General features: G+C 40.6%; 3 protein-coding genes across 5 annotated transcripts in view; all 3 read right to left on the reverse strand.

Annotated features, from left to right (window-relative positions):
- The window catches only part of spns1 (SPNS lysolipid transporter 1, lysophospholipid), a 100,567-nt gene extending 98,647 nt beyond the window's left edge, over positions 1 to 1,920 (reverse strand). For both annotated transcript variants that reach the window (XR_014595533.1, XM_083976513.1), the window contains exon 1: positions 1,677 to 1,920. The gene's annotated coding sequence lies outside the window, so the exon portion shown is untranslated. The remainder of the gene's footprint in view (positions 1 to 1,676) is intronic.
- A 1,965-nt stretch (positions 1,921 to 3,885) lies between these two features.
- nfatc2ip (nuclear factor of activated T cells 2 interacting protein) lies at positions 3,886 to 11,811 on the reverse strand. The gene is made up of 9 exons (XM_083976531.1): positions 11,774 to 11,811; positions 10,401 to 10,499; positions 9,651 to 9,711; positions 9,270 to 9,411; positions 8,442 to 8,522; positions 7,740 to 7,968; positions 6,094 to 6,238; positions 4,990 to 5,129; positions 3,886 to 4,130 (listed from the first exon to the last, which is right to left on the reverse strand). Exons 1-9 carry the CDS (start codon positions 11,783 to 11,785, stop codon positions 3,969 to 3,971), a joined length of 1,071 nt encoding a protein of 356 aa, XP_083832657.1. The 5' UTR covers positions 11,786 to 11,811; the 3' UTR covers positions 3,886 to 3,968.
- Positions 11,812 to 13,195: 1,384 nt separating this feature from the next.
- Positions 13,196 to 24,022, reverse strand: sgf29 (SAGA complex associated factor 29). Of its 2 annotated transcripts, none has more exons than XM_083977264.1 (10): positions 23,958 to 24,022; positions 20,624 to 20,721; positions 19,794 to 19,869; positions 19,600 to 19,672; positions 19,031 to 19,095; positions 18,795 to 18,924; positions 17,021 to 17,167; positions 16,080 to 16,115; positions 15,152 to 15,314; positions 13,196 to 13,696 (listed from the first exon to the last, which is right to left on the reverse strand). In XM_083977264.1, the coding sequence occupies exons 2-10, from the start codon at positions 20,687 to 20,689 to the stop codon at positions 13,580 to 13,582; spliced, it is 873 nt and encodes a 290-aa protein (XP_083833390.1). In that variant the 5' UTR covers positions 20,690 to 20,721; positions 23,958 to 24,022; the 3' UTR covers positions 13,196 to 13,579. The 2 variants fall into 2 exon arrangements, with proteins under 2 accessions (XP_083833390.1, XP_083833391.1); XM_083977265.1 differs by having other exon boundaries at positions 20,624 to 20,704; positions 23,958 to 24,017.
- Positions 24,023 to 24,726: the final 704 nt, after the last annotated feature.

Consider the following 24,726-nt stretch of genomic DNA (forward strand, 5'->3'; position numbering starts at 1 on the left):
TAGCCTATGTATGGGGTTGGTATATTTGTGTTAAATTTTTTGTATGTTTTTGTATTTATTTGAGTCTGATGTAAAGGAGTTATATCCTGTATCAGATGTTTTTCATTCAATTTCATTAAAAAGATAAAATGTGGAGAGAGAACGTCTTCCCAAAAGAAACAACTGTGTGTGTGGTGTCTTCACAACACACAACTCCATGTTTAGATGAAAACTGATCCTCCTCCTCCTCCTCCTCCTCCTCCTCTCTGCTGTCATCATGTCATGTGTTGTTTATTTTACAGCTTTAATCTCAGTTGCTGCTGGTTTTGGTTTTCCTAGAAACTTTAATCTGTCCTTTAATAGACAGAAAGTCCTGGGAACTCCTGAATCCGTCCTAAAAAAACACAAATACTCACTGAGAGAAGCTCAGTGGTCGAGTGTTAACACGTTGAATCATCTCCTCAAGTCTTACAATTACATACAGAGACAATAAATGATTATATTAACTTATTAGCCAATCAGGAAAGAGAGAGAAAGAAAGAGAAGTCAGCTGGTTGTATTGAACCTTGACCTGTCAGTAAACACTGATAAGGTGTCTTCATGCTGCCTTCATGCTACAGTACCGTTGGTTATAATTATAACTAAACTGCTAACTAACTCAAGACAGCACGGCACCAGATGTTCTTTTGTCCCACAGGACGTGAAGGCATCACCTGACAATTAAACCTACTTTAAACGTAAGATTAGTTGTGTTTTTTAAAGCATTGACGCATAATTTGGGACATTTTTACAAGTTTAGTGATACAGTTTTATTATTAAGCTTTTCTTTTCTTTTCCTCACAACACATTTTTTCGACAGTAGTCTGTGATTGACGGCAGGGAGCTGATAGGCTACACACACCAGGCTCCATTCAGACTTCTGTCAACTGTACAACTGACTCAGCACTTAAAAAAACCCCACAAAACAGTGACATCTGACATTAACAAGATTCAGTTCAGTAATACGACAACATCCCATTTCAATTTAAATGCACAATTTGCACAATAACACGCATTTCAAGTATCGGTTTAACAAAGGCTTTGGCAGTAATATTTTTTCTTATGTTGCTTTTGTAGTGTTGTTATGTCGATTGACAATCAATAATGGAAAATACAACACATTAAGCTGAAAGTAACTCAATAAGAGGTATTAAACTGGAGCTAACTACACTTTTATGTGCTAAAAAAAACCCCACAGTAATCATATTGAGGAGCTGTTTTGTAGTTGTTGTATTGTGTAGCCTATTTGATGAGTTTGATGAGGGACAGTTCACCTCCATTGTGTTACTGTTCACTGAGCAGCTCACGTCTCTTCCCTGCCTTTCTCAAAACCACATGCACCGATAATTAAATTAAAGGTAATGAACCTACTGCTATGATTATAAGGATTATGGTGATAGGGTAATTTGCCAAAATGTTCAACTATCCCTTTAAATTCGCAGCGTTTTACACGTTTCTTTTGTTTGTTTATAACTAGCCGGTGTCCAAACGAAAGAGCCATTAGAGTTAACGTTAATAACATTAAAGTAAGTGGATTTAATGCGACAGAAATAAAAATAACAGTGAATAACATTGCGTCGGTTCACTGCGTCACGTTGAGCTCCGTCACCGTCAGCGGTGCGTCCGCCGCGATGAGTCCGCTGCTCGGTGCTGTTTACCTGGGAGGATGAGTCAGGGCTGTCGCTGCTTTCCTGGTGGTGGTCGTCAGTCAGTTACCGTTAACGTCACTCTGGACCCATGGTGACGACGGTTAACGTTAAAAACTAAACAACCAGACTTAACTTAATAAAATAAAAGATAAAAACAGCAACTAGTCCCGTTGTCCGGTCACATCAGTTAAAAAACAAACGGTTTGTTTTGCTGCTCAGGAGCGACGCTGCTCCACCGCCGCCATGACACTTGACTTGTTAGCGAACTTCCGCCTCGCGACTCACATGACTTCATGCTGCGTTCAGGACACACTCGGAAACCGGAGAATCTCCCGGTTGAAAACTCTTCCGACTTCAAAGCGGTCAAAATTCATAAACCTAAATCTCTAAAGACCCCAACCGTCTTCACTTGTGCTTCTTAAATTAATTTCAATTTATATAAAGTCCCTAAAATGTATCCAGTCCAAAACTTGCCGAAGACCTCAATTCAGCGTCCAAAAATGGCCTGACTAATGAAGCGTAACAGTTAGTCAACCTTTTAATTCTGATTTATTTACTTTTCTTTAAGAGTACCGTATGTATTTTCTTTTTTGTCTGTTTATTTATTTTATTTTATGCACTTATATCTTATATTTATTTATTTTTGAATCAAGGTTTCATCTCTTCAATATGGTGTCTGTTCTTGTTAATTTCTTTTTGCACAAATGTATCTTACTGGTTGGTACATTCAATTGTATCTGAATTGATTTATATATATATAATATTATTGTATATTTAATAATGCTTTGCTTTGTGATTGAAATGCACTTGTTTTGTTTTGTATTTGACTTGTTTGTGTTTTAGTGTTGCTCTGCCTGTCGCACAACAAATTGCCCCCTCGGGGGATAATAAAGTTTTCTGAACTGAACTGAACTGAACATTCCAGGATGCATTTATGCTTTGATACTTATGTCTTTGTGTGCTCTTAAGTTATTTGAATTAAACTGAATAAAATGCATTTTGATCGATGTTTTACCATTGACGGTGTGTGTCACATCAGGCAACTGTTGCTCAGAGAAGTCGAGGTAGCCTAGATGTTTTTTGGAGTTGGGTTCAATTGCACTTTTTTAAATATGTCGGTAAAATTCCGAGTTGTCTCGAACGCATCATTTTCATTTAGTCATCAAGTCACGTGGTCACATATCGATTGGGAGAAAAGAAACTGAGTGGAAGTTTGTCCACACTGTTGAGTTTCCTGTTTAAAAGGTAGTTTACACAATCTGACAATAATACTGAATATGTATGTATAATTTGCACAATAACCTTTATGTATTCTGTATATATCCATCTTTATTCTATTCTATTGTATATAAATCCTAAATTGTATATTGTATAATGTGTAGTTTTTGTACTTGAATATTGAATTTATTCTATTTTATCTTTTAATTTTTATTGCTACTTTTTACTATTTTTTGTACCTTTTGTGTTTGCATCCGACACCATGTCAAGTCCCTTGTGCTGTAAAGTGGCCTCTGCTGCTCTTTACAATAAAAAAAACATTTCTCATTTTGATGAATATGAACATTCGTACAGATATAAAACATGAGATTCAAAATGAAACATGTGAAAACGTATCTGACCCAGTAATAAGCTGCACTCTGTTTATTCTCGACATTATTGCACAAGCCACTTGTTCTTTCCGTTACACTCTGTGACCTCACCTGGGTTGTATTTGTGTGTATTTTCTTACTGTGCTCAGTTCATACAAGCTGTACATGTACTTGTATTCATTCAAACCGAAACTGTGCAATATCTCTGATCAAACAATATGTATATACAGTTTTTTTTTCTCTATTTAAATAATCTTTGTACATATCTTTGTGCATTTCCCACATGTGGAATCAAAAGTCTTATGTAATGAAATTAAATTTTAATTATTAGAAATTAAAATTATGTATGTCACAAATACAGATGCATATGTTTATTCATACTTACTTGTACTGCATATAAACATTTAGATTATATTTATATGCATGTTGTTTTAGTCAACACATGTCGTCAGCGTCATTCACTCTTGATGTGATGTGATGTGATGTAATGTGATGTAATGGCGTGTCTGGCGTGGCGTATCAGCTGTTTTTATTTTATTTTATTTTGAAAAATGTCTAAAAAATACGAATTCACTTCAATCTAAATTATTTGATCTTCTTTTTCTATTTTCAAAATTTACAACAAAGTGCGTTTTACAAATGAAATTAAAAAACAAACCAAACCTAAACCAAAACAACTTTTTACATGTTATGTACAGACATTATGGGCTGTTCAGGTCCAGACCTCGACGATGTCGCCGTGCTCCATGTCGAGCTCCGCCGGCGTCTGACGCTCCGACACCTTGGAGCCGTCGAAGTGGAAACGCACTTTTCCCCGAGCGCAGGGAGACATCCGGGACAAATACTGGGAGAAGACCGAGCCCAGCGGAGCGTCCTGGAGGAGGAGGAGAGAGAAGAGAGGGTGGTGAGGAGGAGGCTAAAGACAGACACAACACAACGCTGGGGATGGAGAGAGGGGGAGGAGGAGAGAGGAGAAAGGAGGAGGAGAGGAGGAAGCAGCTAAAAACAGGAGAGAGGAGGAGGAGGAGGAGAGAGAAAGAGGAGGAGGAAGAAGATGAGAAAGAAGAGGAGGAGAGAGGAAGACAATAAGGAGGAGGAGAAAGAGGAAGAGGAAGAAGAGGAGGAGGAGGAAGAGGAGGGGAAAGAGGAAGATGAGGAGGAGAAGGAGAGAGGAAGAGGAGGAGAAAGAGGGAAAGAGGAGAGGAAGAGTGGAGGAGGAGCAAGAAGAAGAGGAGAGAGGAAGAGGAGGAGGAAGAAGAGGAGTGGAGGAGGAGGAAGAGGAGGAGGAGAGAGGAAGAGAAGGAGGAAGAAGAAAAGGAGGAGGTGGAGAAGAGGAGAAGGAGCAAGAGGAAGAGCAGAGGATGAGGAAAGGAAAAGGAAGAGAAGAGGAAGAGTGGAGGAAGAGGAAGAGGAGAAGAGGAGAAAGAGAAGAAGAGGAAGAGGAGAGTGGAGGATGAGGAAGAGGAGAAGAGGAGAAAGAGAAGAAGAGGAAGAGGAGAGTGGAGGATGAGGAAAGGAAAAGGAAGAGGAGGAGAGAGGAGGAGCAAGAGGAAGAGGAGAAGAGGAAGAGTGGAGGAGGAGGAAGAGGAAGATGAGAAGAGGAAGAGGAAGAAGAAGAAGAGGAAGACAAGGAGGAGGAGGAGAGAGGAAGACGAAGAGGAGGAGGAGGAGGAAAAGAGGAGGAAGAAGAGGTAGAGAGAGGAAGAAGAGGAGGAGGAGGAGGAGTTACGAACTCTGTGCAGAGAGAACTCCTGTGACGAGTCTCGGTCTTTGCTCTGCAGTCGAACAGTGATGATGTCACCGCTGACACCGCCGGTGTTGCCGCCGCTGTCGCCTCCCGTGTTCTTCTCCTCGGCTGCCATGACGACACACTCTGCACAGAGAGGAGCAGGAACACTCGTCAGATCCAAGATGGCGGCACGTGACTGAGTACAGCATTATCAGTTTATTCATTTATTTAAATTAGCACTGAGCTAATTAATGCTAAGTGTTTTAGTTGACGTCAGGGGCGGACTGGCCATCTGGACGTTCAGGAGAATACCAGAACGGCCGGTGCGGCAGGACGGCCGCCGGCCGCTGCGCAGCCGTCACAGTTTTTTTTTCTCTTGCTTATCATCTACTGTTGTTCCATGTCCAGACCAATAGGTGGCAACAACGCACCTGCAGGCCCATAGATGCGCAAGGTCACTCGTCACTCAGCCTAGTCAGAGAGTGAGTGTGAAGTGTAGCTCAACTGGTAAAGCACCTGGCCTTGTGATCAAAACTCTTGCTCCTGTGTGGGATCGAATCCCTCCATAACCCACTGAGTTTGGATAATGCATTTTCTTTCCCCATCATTATGATCACTCTGTCAAAGTTAACACGTTAACGCAAAATGCTTTTACCGCTTCGACTAGCAATTGTTTTTGTTTGTTTTTTTCCCCAATCGCCTGTTCATTCAGCCTGGGGAGGGAGATGAGAGGGGGGGTGGCGCAGTCTTATAATGTTACAGAAAACCTGCATGTTTTTTCTCCTCATGTTCCTACACTAAAGAACCTGTTCTTCTTATCACCAAACGAGGCTGCTCTCCCTCTGTCAGCTGATTTTTAAATACCATGAATGGAAAGCATAAGAAACGTCCAGATCTGGATGTTCCTTATGCTTTCCATTCATATTGCTGTTATTTCAAGCTATATATATATATATATATATATATATATATAAATATATATAATATGTGGCCTCTCTCTGTCAAAAATGCCAGGGCCTATTTTCTGTCCCAGTCCGCCACTGGTTGACGTTCTTCAGACTCGATAAGATAAAGTCACGCTGCATACTCTCTGTGTGACGTCACTCACCGATGATGTCAGCGATGCCGAGGCCGAGCTCGCCGACCGTGGCGTCCGTCTGCAGCTCCTCGTCCTCCCTGAGCAGCAGCAGGCGAGGGGGCGGGACCTCCAGGGTGACGGACAGCTGGGCCAGAACGTCGCTTAAAGGTGTCGACTAAAAACAAAACAAAAAAACACACATATAAGACAAACAAGACAATTAAAGGGATAGTTCAACACTTTGGCAAACTGGTCCATTGCCATAATCCCTATAGTCATAGCAGTAGGTTCGTTACCTTTAATTGTCGGTGCAAGCTGTTTTTAGAATGGTGGAGCAGAGCCGTGAGCTGCTCAGAGCTACGCTACGGAGGCTCATTATGGGATTTCTTGGTTTCCCTCATCAAACTCATCAAATACACAATCCAACAACTCCACAACGCTCTGGTGGACAAGTTGTGAGCTGCACATTCACCACGCTATGAGATAATAACACAACGTTACCACACAGAGTTGTTTTAGAGGGAAATTCATGTAAAACCACTGATGCACGTTGCCTTCAGGGACAGTTTTTCATCAACAGTCTCTGTATTTCCCTCTAAAACAACTCTGTCTGGTAACGTTGTGTTATTATCTCATAGCGTGGTGATTATGGCAATGGGCCAATTTGCCAGAAAGTTGAACTATCCCTTTAACTAGGGATGGGCATTTGAAGAAATCTTTTTGATCGATCTTCGGGAAAATTAACGATCAATTATCGATTAATCGTTAATATTAATATTATTTTTTTAAATGCGTGCGGCTATGGCGTGTGCCAGTAATCCGGGGCAGTCCCCGTGAAGGAAGAAGGTCAGACAACAACGTACACGGACGTCTGTGTCTGTGTGCTTGTGCTTCACCTGTGGGGACGGTGCCGGTGCCGGCATCATTTAGGTAAAAAAAAAAAAAAAAAAAGCACGGTTGCGCTGCCTGGCTCACCTGCAGCTGAGCCGTCAGAGCAGCTCTGCTGTCCCTCTCTCTTCAGCCTCGTGTTTGGCTGCTCTTGTACAAATAAAAATCACAACCACTTTCAAACTGTGAACGCGTGTGTTTAATTGTTTTTTCTGTGGCCAACACACCGCGGAGCGGCGCTCTGATCAGCGCGGCACAGAAAAGAGAAACAAACTATGCCGGATATTTACCTTAAGTTTCATTTTAACCGTCGTTAAACAGCTTCGGACTAATTGTGATGTTAGATAAATGACTTGTAGCTTGTAACTTACAGAGAGAGTGGAGGCTCCTTCCACACCGCTGCTGAAAACCAAACCTGCTGATCAGAGCGGGCGGAGCCGCGGAGTCACAGCTCACGTCTCTGTTGCACCGAGTCCGCGACACAAGCGTCCCGTCATATTTAATGAATTATTTCACTCTTAAACCGTGTAATAATAATAATAGGCCTGTATAATAATACTTATATGGAGTTTATTGGTTGTTATGAAAAAATAAACCCGTGGTTTATTTCTCCTTGACAACCTCTGCCCTCTACATGATCCCTTATAATAAATCGATAAAAATGTTCCGTGATCGATAAAATTCTTAACGATCAATAATCGATCATCGATTAATCATGCCCATCCCTACCTTTAACCCAAATAACTTCAGATAAAACCAAACCCAAGTATGTTGTCATGGTTACGCACCGGCAGGACGGGGATCTTGTGGATGTCGGCCCGGCAGCGGATCTTGAGGGGGATCTCCCGGGCCGAGGAGCTGTAGGGGGACGACCGCGAGCCGGGGCCGGGCGTCATTATGATGACATCATCATCATCATCATCATCACCACCGAGCCGCCTGGACTCAGAACCGGTTCGGTCCTGATGCTCCGGAGAGAGGAGGGAGCTGACGGCCCGGAGCCTCCGGTCGATCTCACTGAGGAGGAGGAGGAGGAAGAGGAGGAGGAGTTTAAAAACAATAAACTGTTTATTGTCTTTAAGGAAGATTAACTCAGCTCTGTTTTAAACAAAACTTCAGTCGCTCCACGTTTTCAAACCTCTGATGATGTCACCAGGTCCTGACAGCTCATTAAACATTAGTGACCTGATCCAGCAAAATGAGTCACAGTGACCCAAATTTTAAAATTGAGATTTTGGTATCAATGTAAAGAGGAGAAAATAAGCTTTAAAATGATACAATATTTTTCTTTGTTACAATAGTAAGAAAAGGAAATCGACAAAAGAAATGCGACAGGGCTAATACATAGGAGTTGAAAAGGGATCAAGACAAATGAAAATATTATTACTAAAATAAAAGCAGAATAAAACAAGATAAATTATTATTATTATATTTTATTAAACCTATTCTAACACCCAGATGTTTCACCTTGATGAGCTACACAGACTCACCTGATCTTCCTCTTGACGTGTCTGGACTGTTTCTGGACCGGGCTCTCTGGAGGCGGAGGAGACGGGCAGCGCACGGCGTCTCTGAGGAGACAGAGGTGAGGACACGTTCACACTAGGGCTGGGACGATATGCTTTTCTCCCGATTAGATTCTTCTACGATTTTTTGGATGGCGATTCTATTTAAATTGTGATTCTACGATATTGCCGATTCTCTCGATTTTTAGTCTTTAGCATTTTTAACATTTATCTGCACACAAATACTGTAGGAGCCTATAAATTAACATACTCCATTATAAAGTGAACTTAAACCCTTTTCAAAACCTGGACTCTCTGTATGTAAAAAAGGCGAACAAATGCACATTGCACAATATTTAAAAACATTTTTTTTTGAAAAAGAAATCGATTTAAAATCGTCAAAAAAGATATTGCGATATTTATGTGAATCGATTTTCTTCTCCCACCCCTAGTTCACATAATTCACATGAGCTGCAGCAGGTGAGTTTATACACTCTTGGACAGCTATAAAGAACTTGACAGCTAATTTTACTCTTTTTATTTATAATCATGGTCTTATTTCATATTAAAGCAATATGTTTTTAATCTTCTGAATTGTATGGAACTACAGATGTATGACATGAATCACAATGTCGGGGGGGCTGAACTTGATCAGCTTTGCTTCTTTCAGCCCCTTCTCAAACTTGCACAGTATCATTATTGTTTTGTTTCTTGTTTATATAGATTGTTTGTCTTTTGATGTGCTTGTTTGAGACAAATAAAAATCAAATCAAATCAAAGTAGATCGGCTGTGATTGGATCGTCTCCACCTACGCTTTGTTCGGTTCTGCTCGTTTCTGCTCCACCTCGTCCTCGTCCGAGTCGCTGATGCCGACCACGACCGGCGGCGGCGGCGTTGTCGACGTTCCCCGGGATGAGAACTGAGACCACGAGCTGATGTCGTCTGCGTCGTCGCCTGAAGAGAAGAGAAACACGGAAGAACACACACTCTCAGGCTGGGCACAAAGGACTTTATCCAATACATCCATAAAACAGGTAACGTTAAGTACAAAATTAATAATAGTACCAAGATTATATAGAATCAAAATATACCAAAACAATGCAAGTAGAATATCATATGAAAAAATAACCATATACTGTATATAAGAAAAACAGAAAAAAGGAAAGAAAAGAAAAGTCAGTCTGTGTTTCTACCTTTCGTCTCCGTCTCCGTGAAGACGGGCGCCATCGGCTTCAGCTGCAGGCTGCTGCTCACCTGGAGGACAGACGCTCAGGTGAGTCAAACTTTTCTGTCTGTTCAATAAAGACTAAAGCTGCAACATTTAATCGATTAATCGAACAATAGTCGATTATTAAATTAATCGTCAACTATTTTGATAATCTAATAATCAGTTTGAGTCGTTTTTTAAGAAAAAAAAAGTCAAAATTCTCTGATTTCAGCTTCTTCAATGTGAATATTTCTGGTTTCTTTGTTCCTTTATGACAATAAACTGAGTCTCTCTTTGGTTTGTGGACAAAACAAGACATTTGAGGACGATGTCGTCTGGTGGTTTGAGAAACACTGATTGATGTTTTTAACATTTTATCGACCAAACAACTAATAGATTAATCGTTTAAATAATCGACAGATTGATCGATAATGAAAATAATCGTTAGTTGCAGCCTTAATAAATAGTTTAAAAAGGAAGTCTTAACACGTCAGCTGTCTTTCTTGAGTTTTAATAAAAACATTCATGAATGGAGTCACACTCATACAACCACATGAACAGTCAGTGGGTCAGTGATCCAGATGTTCTCAACTCCTTATAGTTATCAAAACACAATCATCACTAGACACAACAATCCCTTGATCCCCTCACAACCTTTACACTTACACACATGATTATACAACATATACAAAACATACACACTTCTTCTCCTTCTTATCTGTGTGTGTGTGTTTACCTTGCTGGAGTAAACTGGCACCGGGATGATGGCTGACGGGTCGAGGATCCGCCGCCGTTTGGGAGGAGGTTTCACTGAGGGCACGTCACTGTTGGTCACCTGATAAACACATAAACACACAATATATATATATAATATTAACATTTTTGCTTTTAATGTTGTTCTATTTCCTGACATTGCTAGTTTGTGACATCACCTTAAAACCAGGGTGTTTTCTAGGGGTGTGCCAAAAAATGTATTCACATAAGAATCGCAATTCTCATTTAATACGATTCAGAATCGATATAAAATGTCCCAAAATCAATTTTAAAAAATAAAAAAATGAAACAAATCTGCCGGCCTCAGTTTCCTTAGAATTTAAAAGGCAGCATGTTAAACTGCACTACATAAGGGCACTTTTAATTTTGTTACTGAAGCAATATGTGATATTGCTTTCATGCAACAGTTTCAACAATTCCATCTAAGCATGGATAAATGTTTAAAACTCGATAAATGTGAAAAAGACACTTTAGTCATTCTGTCTTGCAAAGCAGACTGGAGTAGATCATGAGGATCCTTTTCACACTGATAGACTGAAGCAGAAACAGAAATCATGAATGAAATTGTTTTGAATCGAAAATCCATTTTGAATCGAATCGTAGCCCCAAAATCTGAATCAAATCTAATCGTGAGATACTGTAGTGAAAGATTCCCACCCCTAGTGTTGTCTGTAATAATCAAAATGACATAACATTAACAATCAGCGTTTTTAATCTATAAATGTGTAAAGTTAATATTTCTACATGTTGATGAGCTCATTCTGTCTGAATTGTTGAACATAAACTATTAAAATGACATTAAAGCTTCAGTCTGTTCTAAAGCTTTCATTAACGACACTTTTTAGAGGCTTCTTAAACGCATCTCAGTGTTTGTTTTGTGTTGATGTGACGTTCACTGACGGTTGTTAATGTTGTTACTCGTTCACATTCAGCTACATAACTAAGTGTTGACGTTTATCTACGAGGTTAAATCGGTTCAAGTACCAAGTACAAGGGTCGTTTATTGTTATTACTACAAGGTTGAAGTAAAAGTGAAAGCGAAACAACCACACGGCCACGCAGAGCGATAACTACAGGCTTTTATTTTGAAGGACTCTAATTAAATCAAATTAAAACGTAGCTAACATCCGGGGCCGACAGCGATGCTAACGGACAGTTAACTTAAATCTTTCCCGCCGTTGGGTTTAAAAGCGTCTCTGCGGGCTCGAGACTCAGCCGTTAGCTTCTCTTCCCGTTAACGCGCAGGTGAACTCGTTGTTTCCGGCTTCGTTCGCCGGTAAATAACCGGATTTAACGGTAAAAAGCAGCAGCAGCAACGAAACAACTGTCACTCACCGATTCAGCCATGACGCTTTCTGTTTCTGCCTGCGCGCCGCCGCTGACGCCTTCACGGACTGTGGGAAAAATGACTCACCAGCAGATTTACATGATTTTACTTGGTATTTTCCCTCCCAGCTTGTGTTGCCTTCAGGGACTGTGGGACAACTGACTGAAAAAAAAGAAAGAAAAAAAAACCAAAAAAAACCCCGACTCACTGTAATTAAAAAAGAAAAAAGAAAAGAAAAGAAAAAAATTACATTACGAGAAAAACTCACGCATTCAAAATGAAAGTAAGTGAGTATGATCAGAAAAACGTACAAAAAAATAAAAACAAACACAGTATGTTAAAGCAGAAGAAAGCGATATTTTTGTGTTAATATAAGTCTTAAATAGTTATATCTTCCGACAGCAATCACTTACATAGAGTGTTTGGTCTGAAACACGGGTCTGTCAGTCACTCTGCTCTGCTCTGAGCCGAGGAGAAAACATTTATCGTATCCCACAGTTTTTATCCAATGAGGAGAGAGAACGGCATGCAGGGCTGTGTGTGCAGCCAAGGGACGCGCGTGAATGTGGTGACGTAGGGACGAGGACTGTTATGGTGCGTTCAAGGCAACTCGTAACTCGTGTATTTCCGACCTGTGAAGTGGTACCAGTTCGATCTGGTACGAGTTCACGGGTCAGAAGTTACGAGTGGCCGATATAGTGACTTTCACAGGTAAAACAGGTCGGAGAAACACGAGTGGGTTGCCTGGAACGCTACAATCTCCAACAAAAAAGTGCTCACTGTAAAAAATTTAAAAATTAAAATGCAATTGAAGTGAAATTAAGTCAAAATGAAACAGAAGTAAATCCTCTCTCTCTGGGGAAAAAACCCTCCAGAGAATCTTCATTATTGGTTGTTCAGTGTCTTATATAAAACAAAGACCTATGTTAAAGTGACTGATCTCAACAAGAATGAAAATATAAAGTCTATAATTGCTATGCTGAACTATATCACAATACTTTGTCTATCAATTTTCTTAAGTTTATACAATATTTTTCAAAATGTTTGATTGTTTCTTTTGCTGCCTTCCAGGACAGAATCTTAGTGCACAAAACAGGAGAAGCAGCTACCGTAATAATATTTTTGTTAAATATGTTAGTGGAGGAAATGCTCAGATCGTTCACTTGAGTAAAAGTACAAATACAAAATACTTTTATTATCATTATTTCACCATTTTGATTCATCGTCTCTCCCTCCAGATGTGGAAACACAGCTTAAACTCACAAAACATCATCTGCTGTGTCGTTTGCACATCGACATGAATGGAGCTTTACAATATTCATTTATTTACAACCCAATTATACGCAGTCCACGAGACGTGAGCATTGTTTCCCTCTGGTCTTTAAGATCAGTGATTCTTCTTTTTCTACTGGCCTCGTCACGCTACATAACAGCGATGCGTTGGGAGTCTGTGGGAAAAACGACTTCTCTATTTGAATACAAAATCAGTTCCACACTATATACAAGGTTCATACAGTACATACTAATATGCTGCCGTTATCATACAAGAAGTTTACACATTAAACAGGAAACTTTTTAATGTGAAAAAAGAAAGAAATTCACTGCCAATTTTTGTTTAATTGTTGTTGTCGATCCAGTGTGTGAACCGTTCACCGTGAGACGTTCAAGTCCCGTTGGTTAATGTCACTACTTCCGACTTCTGTGGTGGTTTGACCGTCACAGTCTCGTTTAGAGGAAGTCTCTTAATGGACGATCAGCCGGTTCGAGTCCCCCCGAACGTTTCAAAAATAAACTCCCGCTCTCCGTCGCCTCCGTCACTTCTTCTTGTTCTCTTTGCAGGCGACCACGTATCTCTGCGCCACGTTCAGGGGAGGAGAGTAGCCGTCAGCGTACGACGTGTCCTCGAACAGCACCGAGTAGTCGTCCTGAGGCTGTGGACACACACAGAAACGCACACACACACACACACGTGTTATTTTTGTCAATGGAACCTTAAGCCAGGAACACACCGCCACGACGCTTCCCGACGCCGACGGCTTTGGCCGACGAGTCTGTCGCCTCTCGTCGGGAGAAAGGAAAAAGTGAAACACACTGCACCCGACTGCCGACCAGAGCGATTGAGTGGCGAGGACTCCCCCATAGAAATACAGACCAATTATAAGTCATAAAGTGGTAGTAATTATCCTTGCCATGTACAGTAACCATGTTGATTTAACAAAATAAAATGTATTAGACTGATCGGTTCATTGTAAAACATTTATTTATTTACGTTAATGTGGTGATTTCAGTCCGTAGCCCAGAGGCAGCTCTGCTCACTTTTCATTCAAACAAACAAACGATGCTAATTTCTGTTAGCCCGTCTATGGTGTTTTACATTACACGTTAGCATTAAGCTAGCGGGTTTTATATGCTTAGTTGTGAGCTGTGTGTGTTTTGAACGTTGCTCCCGACGCCGTCCGACGAGGCCCGACGCCCGGGCCGGTGTGTCCCTGGCTTTATTTTGTAAATGTAACCGGTTTGTTTCTATGTTTATTCCTCTCTCTCATTCTCTCTCCCAGAAGTCTGATTCAAAGATGTGCAGTCTATGGCTCTAATTCATGAAATAAGAGCTAAGCTAAGAAATTATGAAAAATTTATCATAGAACAGCACGAACATGTTTTTTTTTGGACACTAAATCCTTAGCAGGGAAAAAGTCAAATAGAGCTCTAGTAGCTGATGTCATGATGTGATGGACAATTTAAGCTTTTCCAGGATATTTGACTTTTTTTCCCCTCATTTTCCATGTAAACCTGTGAATATTCTCATTTGTCCGGGTCATCGTTATCCCCAAATACGTAACCAAGTCCAGTTGCTTGTTTTAGAGGGAAATTCATGCAAAACCGCTGATGATGCACGTTGCCTTCAGGGACAGTTTTTCATCAAGCAGTCTCTGTATTTCCCTCTAGAACAACTCTGTGTGGTAACGTTGTGTTATTATCTCATAGCGTGGTGAATGTGCAGGTCACAACTTGTCCACCAGAGCGTTGTGGAGTTGTTGGATTGTGTATTTGATGAGTTTGATGAGTTAGAAACCAAGAAATCCCATAATGAGCCTCTGTAGCGTAGCTCTGAGCAGCTCATGGCTCTGCTCTGCCGTTCTAAAAACAGCTTGCACCGACAATTAAAGGTAACGAACCTACTGCTATGACTATAGGGATTATGGCAATGGGCCAATTTGACTAAATGTTGAACTATCTTTAATTGTCAGGTCTGTTTATAACTGTAGCAGGCAGGAAAGACAGGAGCAGCTACTGGATGAGCCAGTATCACAACAATAAGAACCTGAATTGGTAATAAAGTTATTCTTATTTTCATATTGTGTGTGTGTGTGTGTGTGTGTTCTGACCCTGTGGGGCGGCGTGTGGATCAGCGCCCGGTAGAAGCAGGTGGTCTGAGGGTAGAGCGCCAGGACCAGCTGGTCTTTACTGAACAAGGCCTCGGGGTCGGTCTCCGGGTTGGCCTTCCACTGAGGGAGGGGGATGATCCTCCGTCTGCTCAGGGTGTGTCTTCTGCTCACACACACACACACACACACAGACACACGGAGCAGTTTGTAAAGACTTGTGTAGGAACCAACGAGCTGAGAGCTGACAGAGGAGGGACAGAGTTCAGGGACGGACGTGTGCTGATAAACAGATTAAAAGGAGAAGTGCCATTTATTACAAACAATATCGGTGAAATGAAGTGAGTTTCATGTCAGATAACGCGATCACTCCAACTATATGGATATATAGTACGGCTCTGAAGGATCCTAATGACACTAGAGCTGCAATAACAATTATTTTCATTATTTATTAATCTGTCGATTATGTCAACGATTAATCGATTAGTTGTTTGGTCAATAAAATGTTAAAAAATGTTTAAAAACATCAATCAGTGTTTCTCAAACCACCAGACATTGTCCTCAAATGTCTTGTTTTGTCCACAAACCAAAGAGAGACTCAGTTTATTGTCATGAAGGAACAAAGAAACCAGAAATATTCACATTGAAGAAGCTGGAATCAGAGAATCTGGACTTTTTTTCTTTAAAAAAAACTATTCAAACTGATTATTAGATTATCAGAATAGTTGACGATTAATTTAATAATCGATTATTGTTCGATTAATCTATTATTTTTTTAGCTCTAAGTGACACCAAAGTTATATGAGTGAGAAAACGACCGTATTTTATGCCAGAAATAAGGTCGAACTCCTCCTTTAATCACCATCGGAACTCGTTGAGCCGGTCGCCATGGAGATGAAGCGAATGAAAGTTTGTTTTAAGTGTTACTCACTCTTTTCCCTCCTCGTCGATGTCGTCCACCTCGTACCTGCAGGAGGACGAGATTCAGAGTCAAAACCAACTTTATTGTTCATTTAAGGACGAGCAGAGAACTGATGTTCGGTCCAGCTGTGACTCACATCCTCACATCTGGACAGCTCACACTTATTCTGTGTGTGCGTGTGCGTGTGTGTGTGTGCGTGTGCGTGTTAGACTTGTAGTTATTGACCGAGACAAGACCAAGACCACGTCTCGGTCTCAACAGTGTTTGGTCTCGGTCATGTCTCGGTCTCGTGTCTCTTGGTCTCGCAATGTCTGGGACTGGCAGAACGGTCTCGAAGGGATTTGTAGCCTACAAAATCCAGACAGTGGTGCTTTTTTTTTTTTTATATCATTATTTCTACGCCCCCTTCAAATGGGACCAAAAATGTATTTTGTGACACAGACATGTTAGCACTCGTCCTCTCGCGTTCTACTTTTTCGTCACTTCTTAAAGGTCCGACAACAAAAATCAATTGGGCGGTGCCTTTGCTGACCAACCTTGTCACCATGACGCCCATGATGCTCCTTGCACTTTTGTTTTAATCTCTACTGTATTATGGCCCTATTTATTATAATGTAATATTGTAATGTATTTTGTATTTTTTATAATGTTGATGACGTGTGCTGCTGCCCTCTTGGCCAGGTCACCCTTGAAAATGAGATCTCGATCTCAACGGGTCTTTTTACCTGGTTAAATAAAGGCAAAAAAAAAAAAAAAAATACAACTCATGCAGAATAGCAAAATATGGTGGAACTAGTTGTTTTTTTTGGTATCGTTCTCGGTCTTGAGCTCAACTTGTCTTAGTCTTGACTTGGTCGGTCTTGGTCTTGGTCTTGGTCTTGGTCTCGGTTCAGGCGGTCTTGACTACAAGTCTAGTGTGTGTGTGTGTGTGTGTGTGTGTCTTTACTCACTTGTTGGTGGAGTGGTTGTAGCTGACGACCTCGGCCAGGATCCACTGCTCGTCTCCGTCCACAGCTTTCACTCTCGCCGCCACTTTGTCGCCCTGTTTGGCCACGTAGTCGCTGCTGGCCGGCGTCGCCCCGCACAGAGGGGGGGGGCTGAGGGGGGAGGGAGGGAGGGGGTCGGACATGTTGTCATTCAAGATGTTTATGGTTGTAGTCAGCTCAGCTGCAGCTCAACTCTACTGAACATGAAGTGTCGGAGTATTGTACCTCCAAACCACCAGGGGGCAGAATTTCATTTTTACCAATGAGACCTGAGGCCGGGGGTCAGGTCAGGTGATTGTGAGAGGAGGAAGGAAACAGTTTTGGACTGTGCTCGTTTATAATTGACGTTTTTTCTGTTTCTTTTCTACGTGAACAAGCGATCAGTGATCAGTCTGGACATTGATAGGGAAATGAACCGCTTATTTTTCTTGTCTGTAACAACATCTCTGTCCCGTCTGCCCGTCCTGGGTGAGGGATCCTCCTCCGTCTCTCACCCTGAGGTTTCTCCTGCATGGGGTTTTTTCTTGGGAGTAGCATCCAAAAAAGAAGATGTTGGTTCCCAGTAAGTTTTCTAAATGGGATGTATTTACCTTTATTCTGTATATATACATGTATATATTTTTTTTTTCCCTAATTCTCTAGATTGTGTTGTTATTTCACTGGCCTTCAAAAAAAAAAATTTTTCTTGTTTTTCTTGGATTTAGGATATTCCTTTTATGTGAAGCGGTTTTTTTTTTCCCGTTTTCCCCTTTTTTTTCCCCAATGGGCTCTATGCACAGCTCTACTACTTCCTGAATTTAAGACAGCTCTTTTATTTCCTGTCTTAAACTGATTAATCCAGGTGTGTCTGACCATTGTGACTACTCAGACACACCTGGATTAATCAGTTTGTCCAATAATGTAAGACAGGAAATAAAAGAGCTGTCTTAAATTCAGGAAGTAGCAGAGCTGTGCATAGAGCCCATACAGGCTTGCATGTGGTGATTAGTGGCAGATTCACAACAGGTGTGCACCTGCTCACAGAAGGCTTCATTAGCCACTCCCCTTGCCACCCCACACTTGACTTGACAACGGCCTTGTCTGGCCGAAACGGTGTCAATAAATCTCTTGCAACTGGAGCCGAGTGTGCAGCGTTCTTCTTTTCTTTTCTCAGTTCCCAGTAAGTTCACAACAACAGGCTTTGATTTGAGACTGTGAAAATTCACACACTACAGAAGTAAGTCGATAGTATAGACCCTTTCAGAGAGTATAAACAAAGACAGGTGTGGCTCATTAGAAAACGCTCTGGTACACTAAATTGAATGGAGCCTTAATTAGTATCCTTGGTAACACCTGTATTTGTTTATACTCTCTGAAACGGTCTATAGATAGTAGACTACATGACGGTGACTCAAGGAAGGATTCACTGAGGCGCAGCTCAACTGTTTGTAGAAATGGCCTCTAGAAATAAACTTGCCTTGTCTTGACAAAAGAGAAACACAAAGAGTCAGACTCCTGATTAGCTGGTGCGGCTTATATTCAGGTGCGCTCTATAGTCCGAAAAGTACGGTACAACAAAGCTGCTGGACTTTAAAAGCAACAGATCTGGGTTTTTAGGGGCATGTTTTGAGTTCTGGTGTTGGACTGGTGTTAAATTGCTGTTTGGCTGCTTTTGCCTCACAGACCTGGCAACCCTGGACCAGACACCTGTAACAAAGGAGAGAGCTGATTGGTCAGACAGAAGAGGAGCGGCGGTCACCTCTCCCCCGGCTTCCCGATCCACAGTGGCAGCGTCATGGCCGACTGCTGCAGCAGCGTCATCAGGACGCCGCGCCGCATCGTCTTCCTGGGGGGGTCGCTGTCGCTGTACACTCCTGCCATCTTGGCAGCTGCAGAGAAACATGTATACGTGTTTTAAAAAAAAAAAGACAGTTCATGAATTTAAAAAAAGGGACATTTAAAAGAGTTTTTAGAAACTAAAGCGTGTTTTCATACCGATCCTCCTCTCCTCCAACAAAGACTTGATCTCTGCTATTTTATCCAGAGCGTGACGCAGGATGCTGCAACGAGAGAGAAGAGGAAGAACAATTTCATTTGTTTGTTCAGCTGCTTTTCAACGTGGTGTAGAAACTTTACACTCCTCCTGCTCAAAGCTCAGGTGTATCACAGCAGCAGAGACAGAAACACAACCAGGAAATGTTAGTTGACGATTAACTGCCTTATAAATAATTGCAATTAACGATTTAATTATCTTTTTCTGATCATTTTGTGCAACTATTATGGTATAAACCTGAACATAATTTAATAATACATCTTATAAAGAAGAAGAACAACAACAAGGGGGAACAACATGATGATGTCATTAAAGGACTAGTCAAACCTATTTCTATTGGTTTCATCCAGCTGCTTTTATACAACCATTGTTTTAAATAAGTGCAGTCGGACTCAGCTCAAATGATTGCGATCAGAGGATTATGTTGTAATTGTGATGGGCCTAGGCATGACATCAGTGTGCTGGTGTTTAAATGAAGTGTGTGTGTGTGTGTGTGTGTGTGCTCACTCACCTGCACTCGGCCTCGGCGTCGGCCTTGGCCGTGGTGTACAGGCCTCTCAGCTTGGTGCGGTAGTACGGAGAGGCTGAGGAGACAGACCACAACCCAGAGTCACACTGTGCAGGTTATAATGTTGTAATAGAATATATATAATATTTAGTTATTGTTAATGATTGTGTGTTTGTTGTCGAAGTGTCTGCACTGACTCTTGTTTTCCGTCTGCATCCTCTCGTGTGTTTTCTGGATGTTGAGCAGGTTGTGTTCGCTGCGAGATCTCTCCTCCTGCAAACAGCACAGATAGATACAGGAACTCATTCACCTTTCTTTCTTTTTTACAACAAAAGTCCAACTGAATGTCCCTGAACATGTCAAAGGGTGTAACCATAAAATAACTATCAATATTAAATATCTTCTGATCTACTTACAGTGGATTTAAATATACTTTCTTCTGAAAACATTATTATTATCATCATTTGTGGCTGTGTTTCTATATTTACATTGTAATGCATTTGGCAACACTGAGCAGGACTGATCTTAAACACAAATGGGTTTTCTTCGAAATAATCTGTGGCAAAAGATGTAAAATGTTCAGATTTGTATCCAGATTTATTTTCCTATATATTCAGATTTTTATGGAAAAAATACCGGTTACACCACCTGACACACCTCTATACTTTCTTCTGAAAACATAATTATCTTTATTTGTGGCTGTGTTTCATTGTAATGCATTTGCCAACACTGAGCAAGACTTATCTTAAAAACAAAAGGGATGTCGTCTAAATAATAACCGTGGCAAAAGATGTAAAATTTCCACATTTGTGTCCAGATTTATTTTCCTGTAGCCTATGTATTCAGATTTTTATGGAGAAAATACTGGTTACACAACCTGACACTGGATTGCATCACATCATTGACCCATATACTGCAATTATAAACACTAACACCACCTAACCACCTGAGACAAATGTTCCCAATGTGAGTGTAGTGTAGTGTACAGGTGAAATCAGTGACGTCATCACGACACCTGTGTGTTTACCTGGGTCTGTTTGATGAGCTGGTGCAGCTCCGTCAGCAGCTCTGCGATCTTGGTATCAGCCGACATGTCCAACCCTGTTCCCTGTTCGATTCCCACAGCTGAGGAGGAGGTCATATCATCATACATATAAGAAAACACAAACACAAGACAATAATCTGTCAGTTTACACGGAAGACAGGAGCCATTGATAGCTGAAGAGTACTAGAAACCAATCAAAATCTGTAAATAAACTGCTGTAATGTCTCATTTTATCTGGGCTCTGTCTGTGTTTTACTTTTATTTACCCATTTATCACCTGTTTGCCTAATTTGGGTGCGTTTTGATCTGAGGAGAGGGGGGGGAAAAAAGATTGACTGACGCAGTGACGCAAACAGTGAGTTTTAGGCGCGAAAGAGGAAAACAAAGAACAAGGAAGAAAAGAAAAGGAGAAAGAAACGATGGTAAATTAGGAATAAAAGAAAAAGGAGACCTGAGAGTTGCATTTTTCAACACATAAGCTGAAAGGTAAGTGTATGTTGTTTTTTTGTCGGTAAATTAGGCCTATTCTCTGTTGGGCAGTTATCATTAGGATTAGGATCGAAGCGTAGCTGGGTCATTCCAGAATTGGAGGACATTTCATGTCCCACCCATTCATTTTCAATAAATCATGCATGAAATTCCAAAACTTGCATTTGTGGTGAAAATTATAATTACTCTGAGACAAAATATAAATATAGTTATACAAAAACTGGTTCCAAAATATTATTTAAAATACAAAATAACTCTAAGCACCCCCTAAAATGGCCTTTTTCTCTTGTCCCACCCTCTTAATGGCCAACATGCATGTCAAATAAAGCGGTTAAAATAAGTTTAAAATTGTATTTTTTTTGTATGATTTTGTTGATTTATGTCTTTTGTAAGTGTAAAAACACTTAGTTTAATCATAAACATATTTTAAATAAAAGTAATTTTGCACTAAAGTTGTGTCCCTCAACATCCACGCAACCCTGTTACCAAAACCTTTTTAGCAGAGAAGAAGAAGAAAAAGAAGTATGAGACACATGACACAAAATAATTTGTATTGTCAAACTGTTAGATAATAGCATGGGTAGACAGAAGGTAAGTCCTCTCTTCTATTTTTCATATTTTTCATATTTCGTCTGCCCTGATTGAGTGCGTCACTCTAACCAGTGCAACCCTGTTACTCATATTACCAGAATAAGGCAAAATATTTTCAAAGTTTTCTTTGTTCCTTTAAATAACTAAGTTTGTTCTCAACCTTACAGTAACATTACATTCCATAGCTAGCATCTTTCTTCTGCTAAACAGCTGACATAAGCATTGATTTGCAACCCTGTTACTTGCAACCCTGTTACTCCAGAGTAACAGGGTTGCGATTTATGTCATAATCTACAATCAAAAGTAATGAATCTATTCAACCCTGTTACTTTGTTCAACCCTGTTACTCTAATTTCAACCCTGTTACTGTGTAATTTACCTTAAAATTATCTTAAATGACTGTATCAGCTCATGAGAGTTTATCCTATTGTCATTTTGGTAGTGTGTATGATTATATTCATTATGTATTTTGGCAAATATTTATAGATAAATACTTATATAATACCCTTACAGGTTCCTGAGTATTGGTAACAGGGTTGCACCAAGCAGCACACACAATATATAAAATATCTAATAAAAAGTGTCACTTTGAGTCCTGAGCTGGCCAAACATAATTATTTGATGATTAATTACCTGTATTTCTTAAATATATAGCAGAAAATGATCAAATAAATAGTAAAATTTTGAGGTGTTTCAGTCCTTAAATGTCCTCCAATTCTGGAATGACCCAGCTAGGATACGATGCTAACGATCTTGGTATCATCATCTGACATGTCCGCTTCTGTTCGATTCCCACAGTGAGGATATCATACAAAAAAAAAAAAAAAAAAAAAACACACTAGTCAATTTAATTCACACGGATGACGTTAGCAGAAGCAGTTGTTAAGAGAGTAGCCTACAAACCAGGGTTTAATTTGGACCGGTAGCTAACGTTAGCCTACAACTAACATGACAGAATCTGGGACCTCCAGTCAATCAAAATCTGTAAATAAACTGTGATGTGTCGTTGTATCTGTGTTTTACTTTTCTTTATAGGCTAGCTACACATAGATAACCGATTCATTGCTTTTAAATCTGAGAAAAAAAGAAAATAGAGTGGGGAAATGACTGACAGACGTAGCTAATTAGGGTAACAGTGAGTTATGGGTGAAGATTAAAAAGGAGAAGAAAGAAGGACAAAAACAATACAAACCTTAATAATAGAGTGAGACTAAAGGAATAAAGAGACTAAGGGTTGTGTGTGGTTTTCAATAAATCAACTGAACGGTAAGTACACTTTGTTTTGATGCTATTCTCAGGTGTGCAGTGTTATCGATTGCGATGCTAACCTAGCTAGGATATCGTGCTACTAGGCTAAGTTAGCTAACCTACGTGAATTTGTTGCCGGTGCCGAGCAAAGAGGATTTTGTGTGTCGACTCGCCGGAGCTCTGGAGATGAAGCTTATTGAGCTCGGTTTCTGGATCTTAGCAGAACTGCGGTGCACCATGCAGGCCCACGGTGGCGCTGTGTTTCTACCTGAACAGGTGAGTTACAGGTTACGTTATAGGTGCAAGAGTGCAGCTGCAGCCGGTGCTACCCTGCTCAGGCTGCAGCGACGGCACGATTCATCCTATCCACCGTTTTAATTACCACTTAAATGTGTTCAGAAACATTATTTTAAGGTCGAAAAACTACGTAACTTATAGTGTTGCTTTTAAGAGATGGATATGGGAATGATCTGGGCATCAGTGCGTGTGTAGCCATCCTGGACAGATTACCAGTGTTATTAAAGCTGTGCATGGTTTATGTAGTCGAATTAATACGTGGGTTAAGCTGTTTAAAGGTTTCCTGTGTATCCTGAAACATAAATACATAAATAAAGTCTGAATGAACAGCCTTGTGAATGAAGCTCGGTGTGTAAACTTCACTGGTTGTGGAGAAACTAGCTCCTGCTGCGGCTACAGCGTCAACTGTGATACTACGAGTGAAAAGTGTGTAAATTAATCTTATTATGATGGTTTAAATAATGCATTTTACCGCCGATGATGTACATAAATAAAGTTTTATGACGTTACAGCCACTGAATCGCTCGTTAACCGTGTTAGCTGCTGGTTTGTTTGGCTAACGTTAGCCAGCCTGTTGGCTAAAACGCTGAGATTTGCGCTCACGCCACAAAAAGAGCATGAAAGCTAAAACGTGTCTCGACATTAATGAAACGTGTTGTTCTCTCTGGAAACGGTGGGAGAAGCTTCTTACCGCCGCCGTTGATCTGTTTGTTTGTTTGTGATCGGCCTGTAAACCACTCGGACTGGCCGCGTCTTCTTCCTTGGCCTCAATGGAAGTCGATACACACCGGGTTTGATGAGGACACCGCCCCAAACTGGTGGGAAGTGGAACTGCAGGTTTGTCACAGCGCTTCTAAAGGTACTGAATTTGAATGAATTTATATTTATTTACGTGTCGTGCACCAATTAAGGCGCCCATGCAGCCTATAAGGGCTTACAAGACACATTATCATCATATTTAGACACCAAACAAAATCATCAGAGCACAGACAAAACCAAACAAAACCAAAAACCACATGGAATTCACATAAATAATTCACTTTTTCTTTTTGACCATGCAGGCACTTTTTTTTTTAATGAAAGTAGCTGTAGTAAAGACTTCTCTTATGTAGAACCATTCCAACTTTACCTCGTCATCATCATCAACCCAAAACAACTCAGGTTTCACATTTTGCATTTTCTGAAACAAAAACTGCCTGTTCTGGCTTCGTCATATAACGGACAATGAAACACAAAATGCAGTTCATCCTCAATTACATTTAGATTACATAATGTGCATAGTCTTTCATCCTCAGGTACTGAGTTAAACCTACCAACTTCTATTGCCAGAGGGAGAATCCCAGCCCTCAACTGGGCACATAAAGATCTCTACTTTTTTATTTTTTTTAAATCAACACTGTAAATGTGTGATTTGTCAACGAAATACGGATTACGTTAAAATCTCCGACGGGGAATTAATT

The sequence above is a fragment of the Trachurus trachurus genome (genome assembly GCF_905171665.1).
Source record: "Trachurus trachurus genome assembly, chromosome: 8".
Taxonomy (NCBI): domain Eukaryota; kingdom Metazoa; phylum Chordata; class Actinopteri; order Carangiformes; family Carangidae; genus Trachurus; species Trachurus trachurus.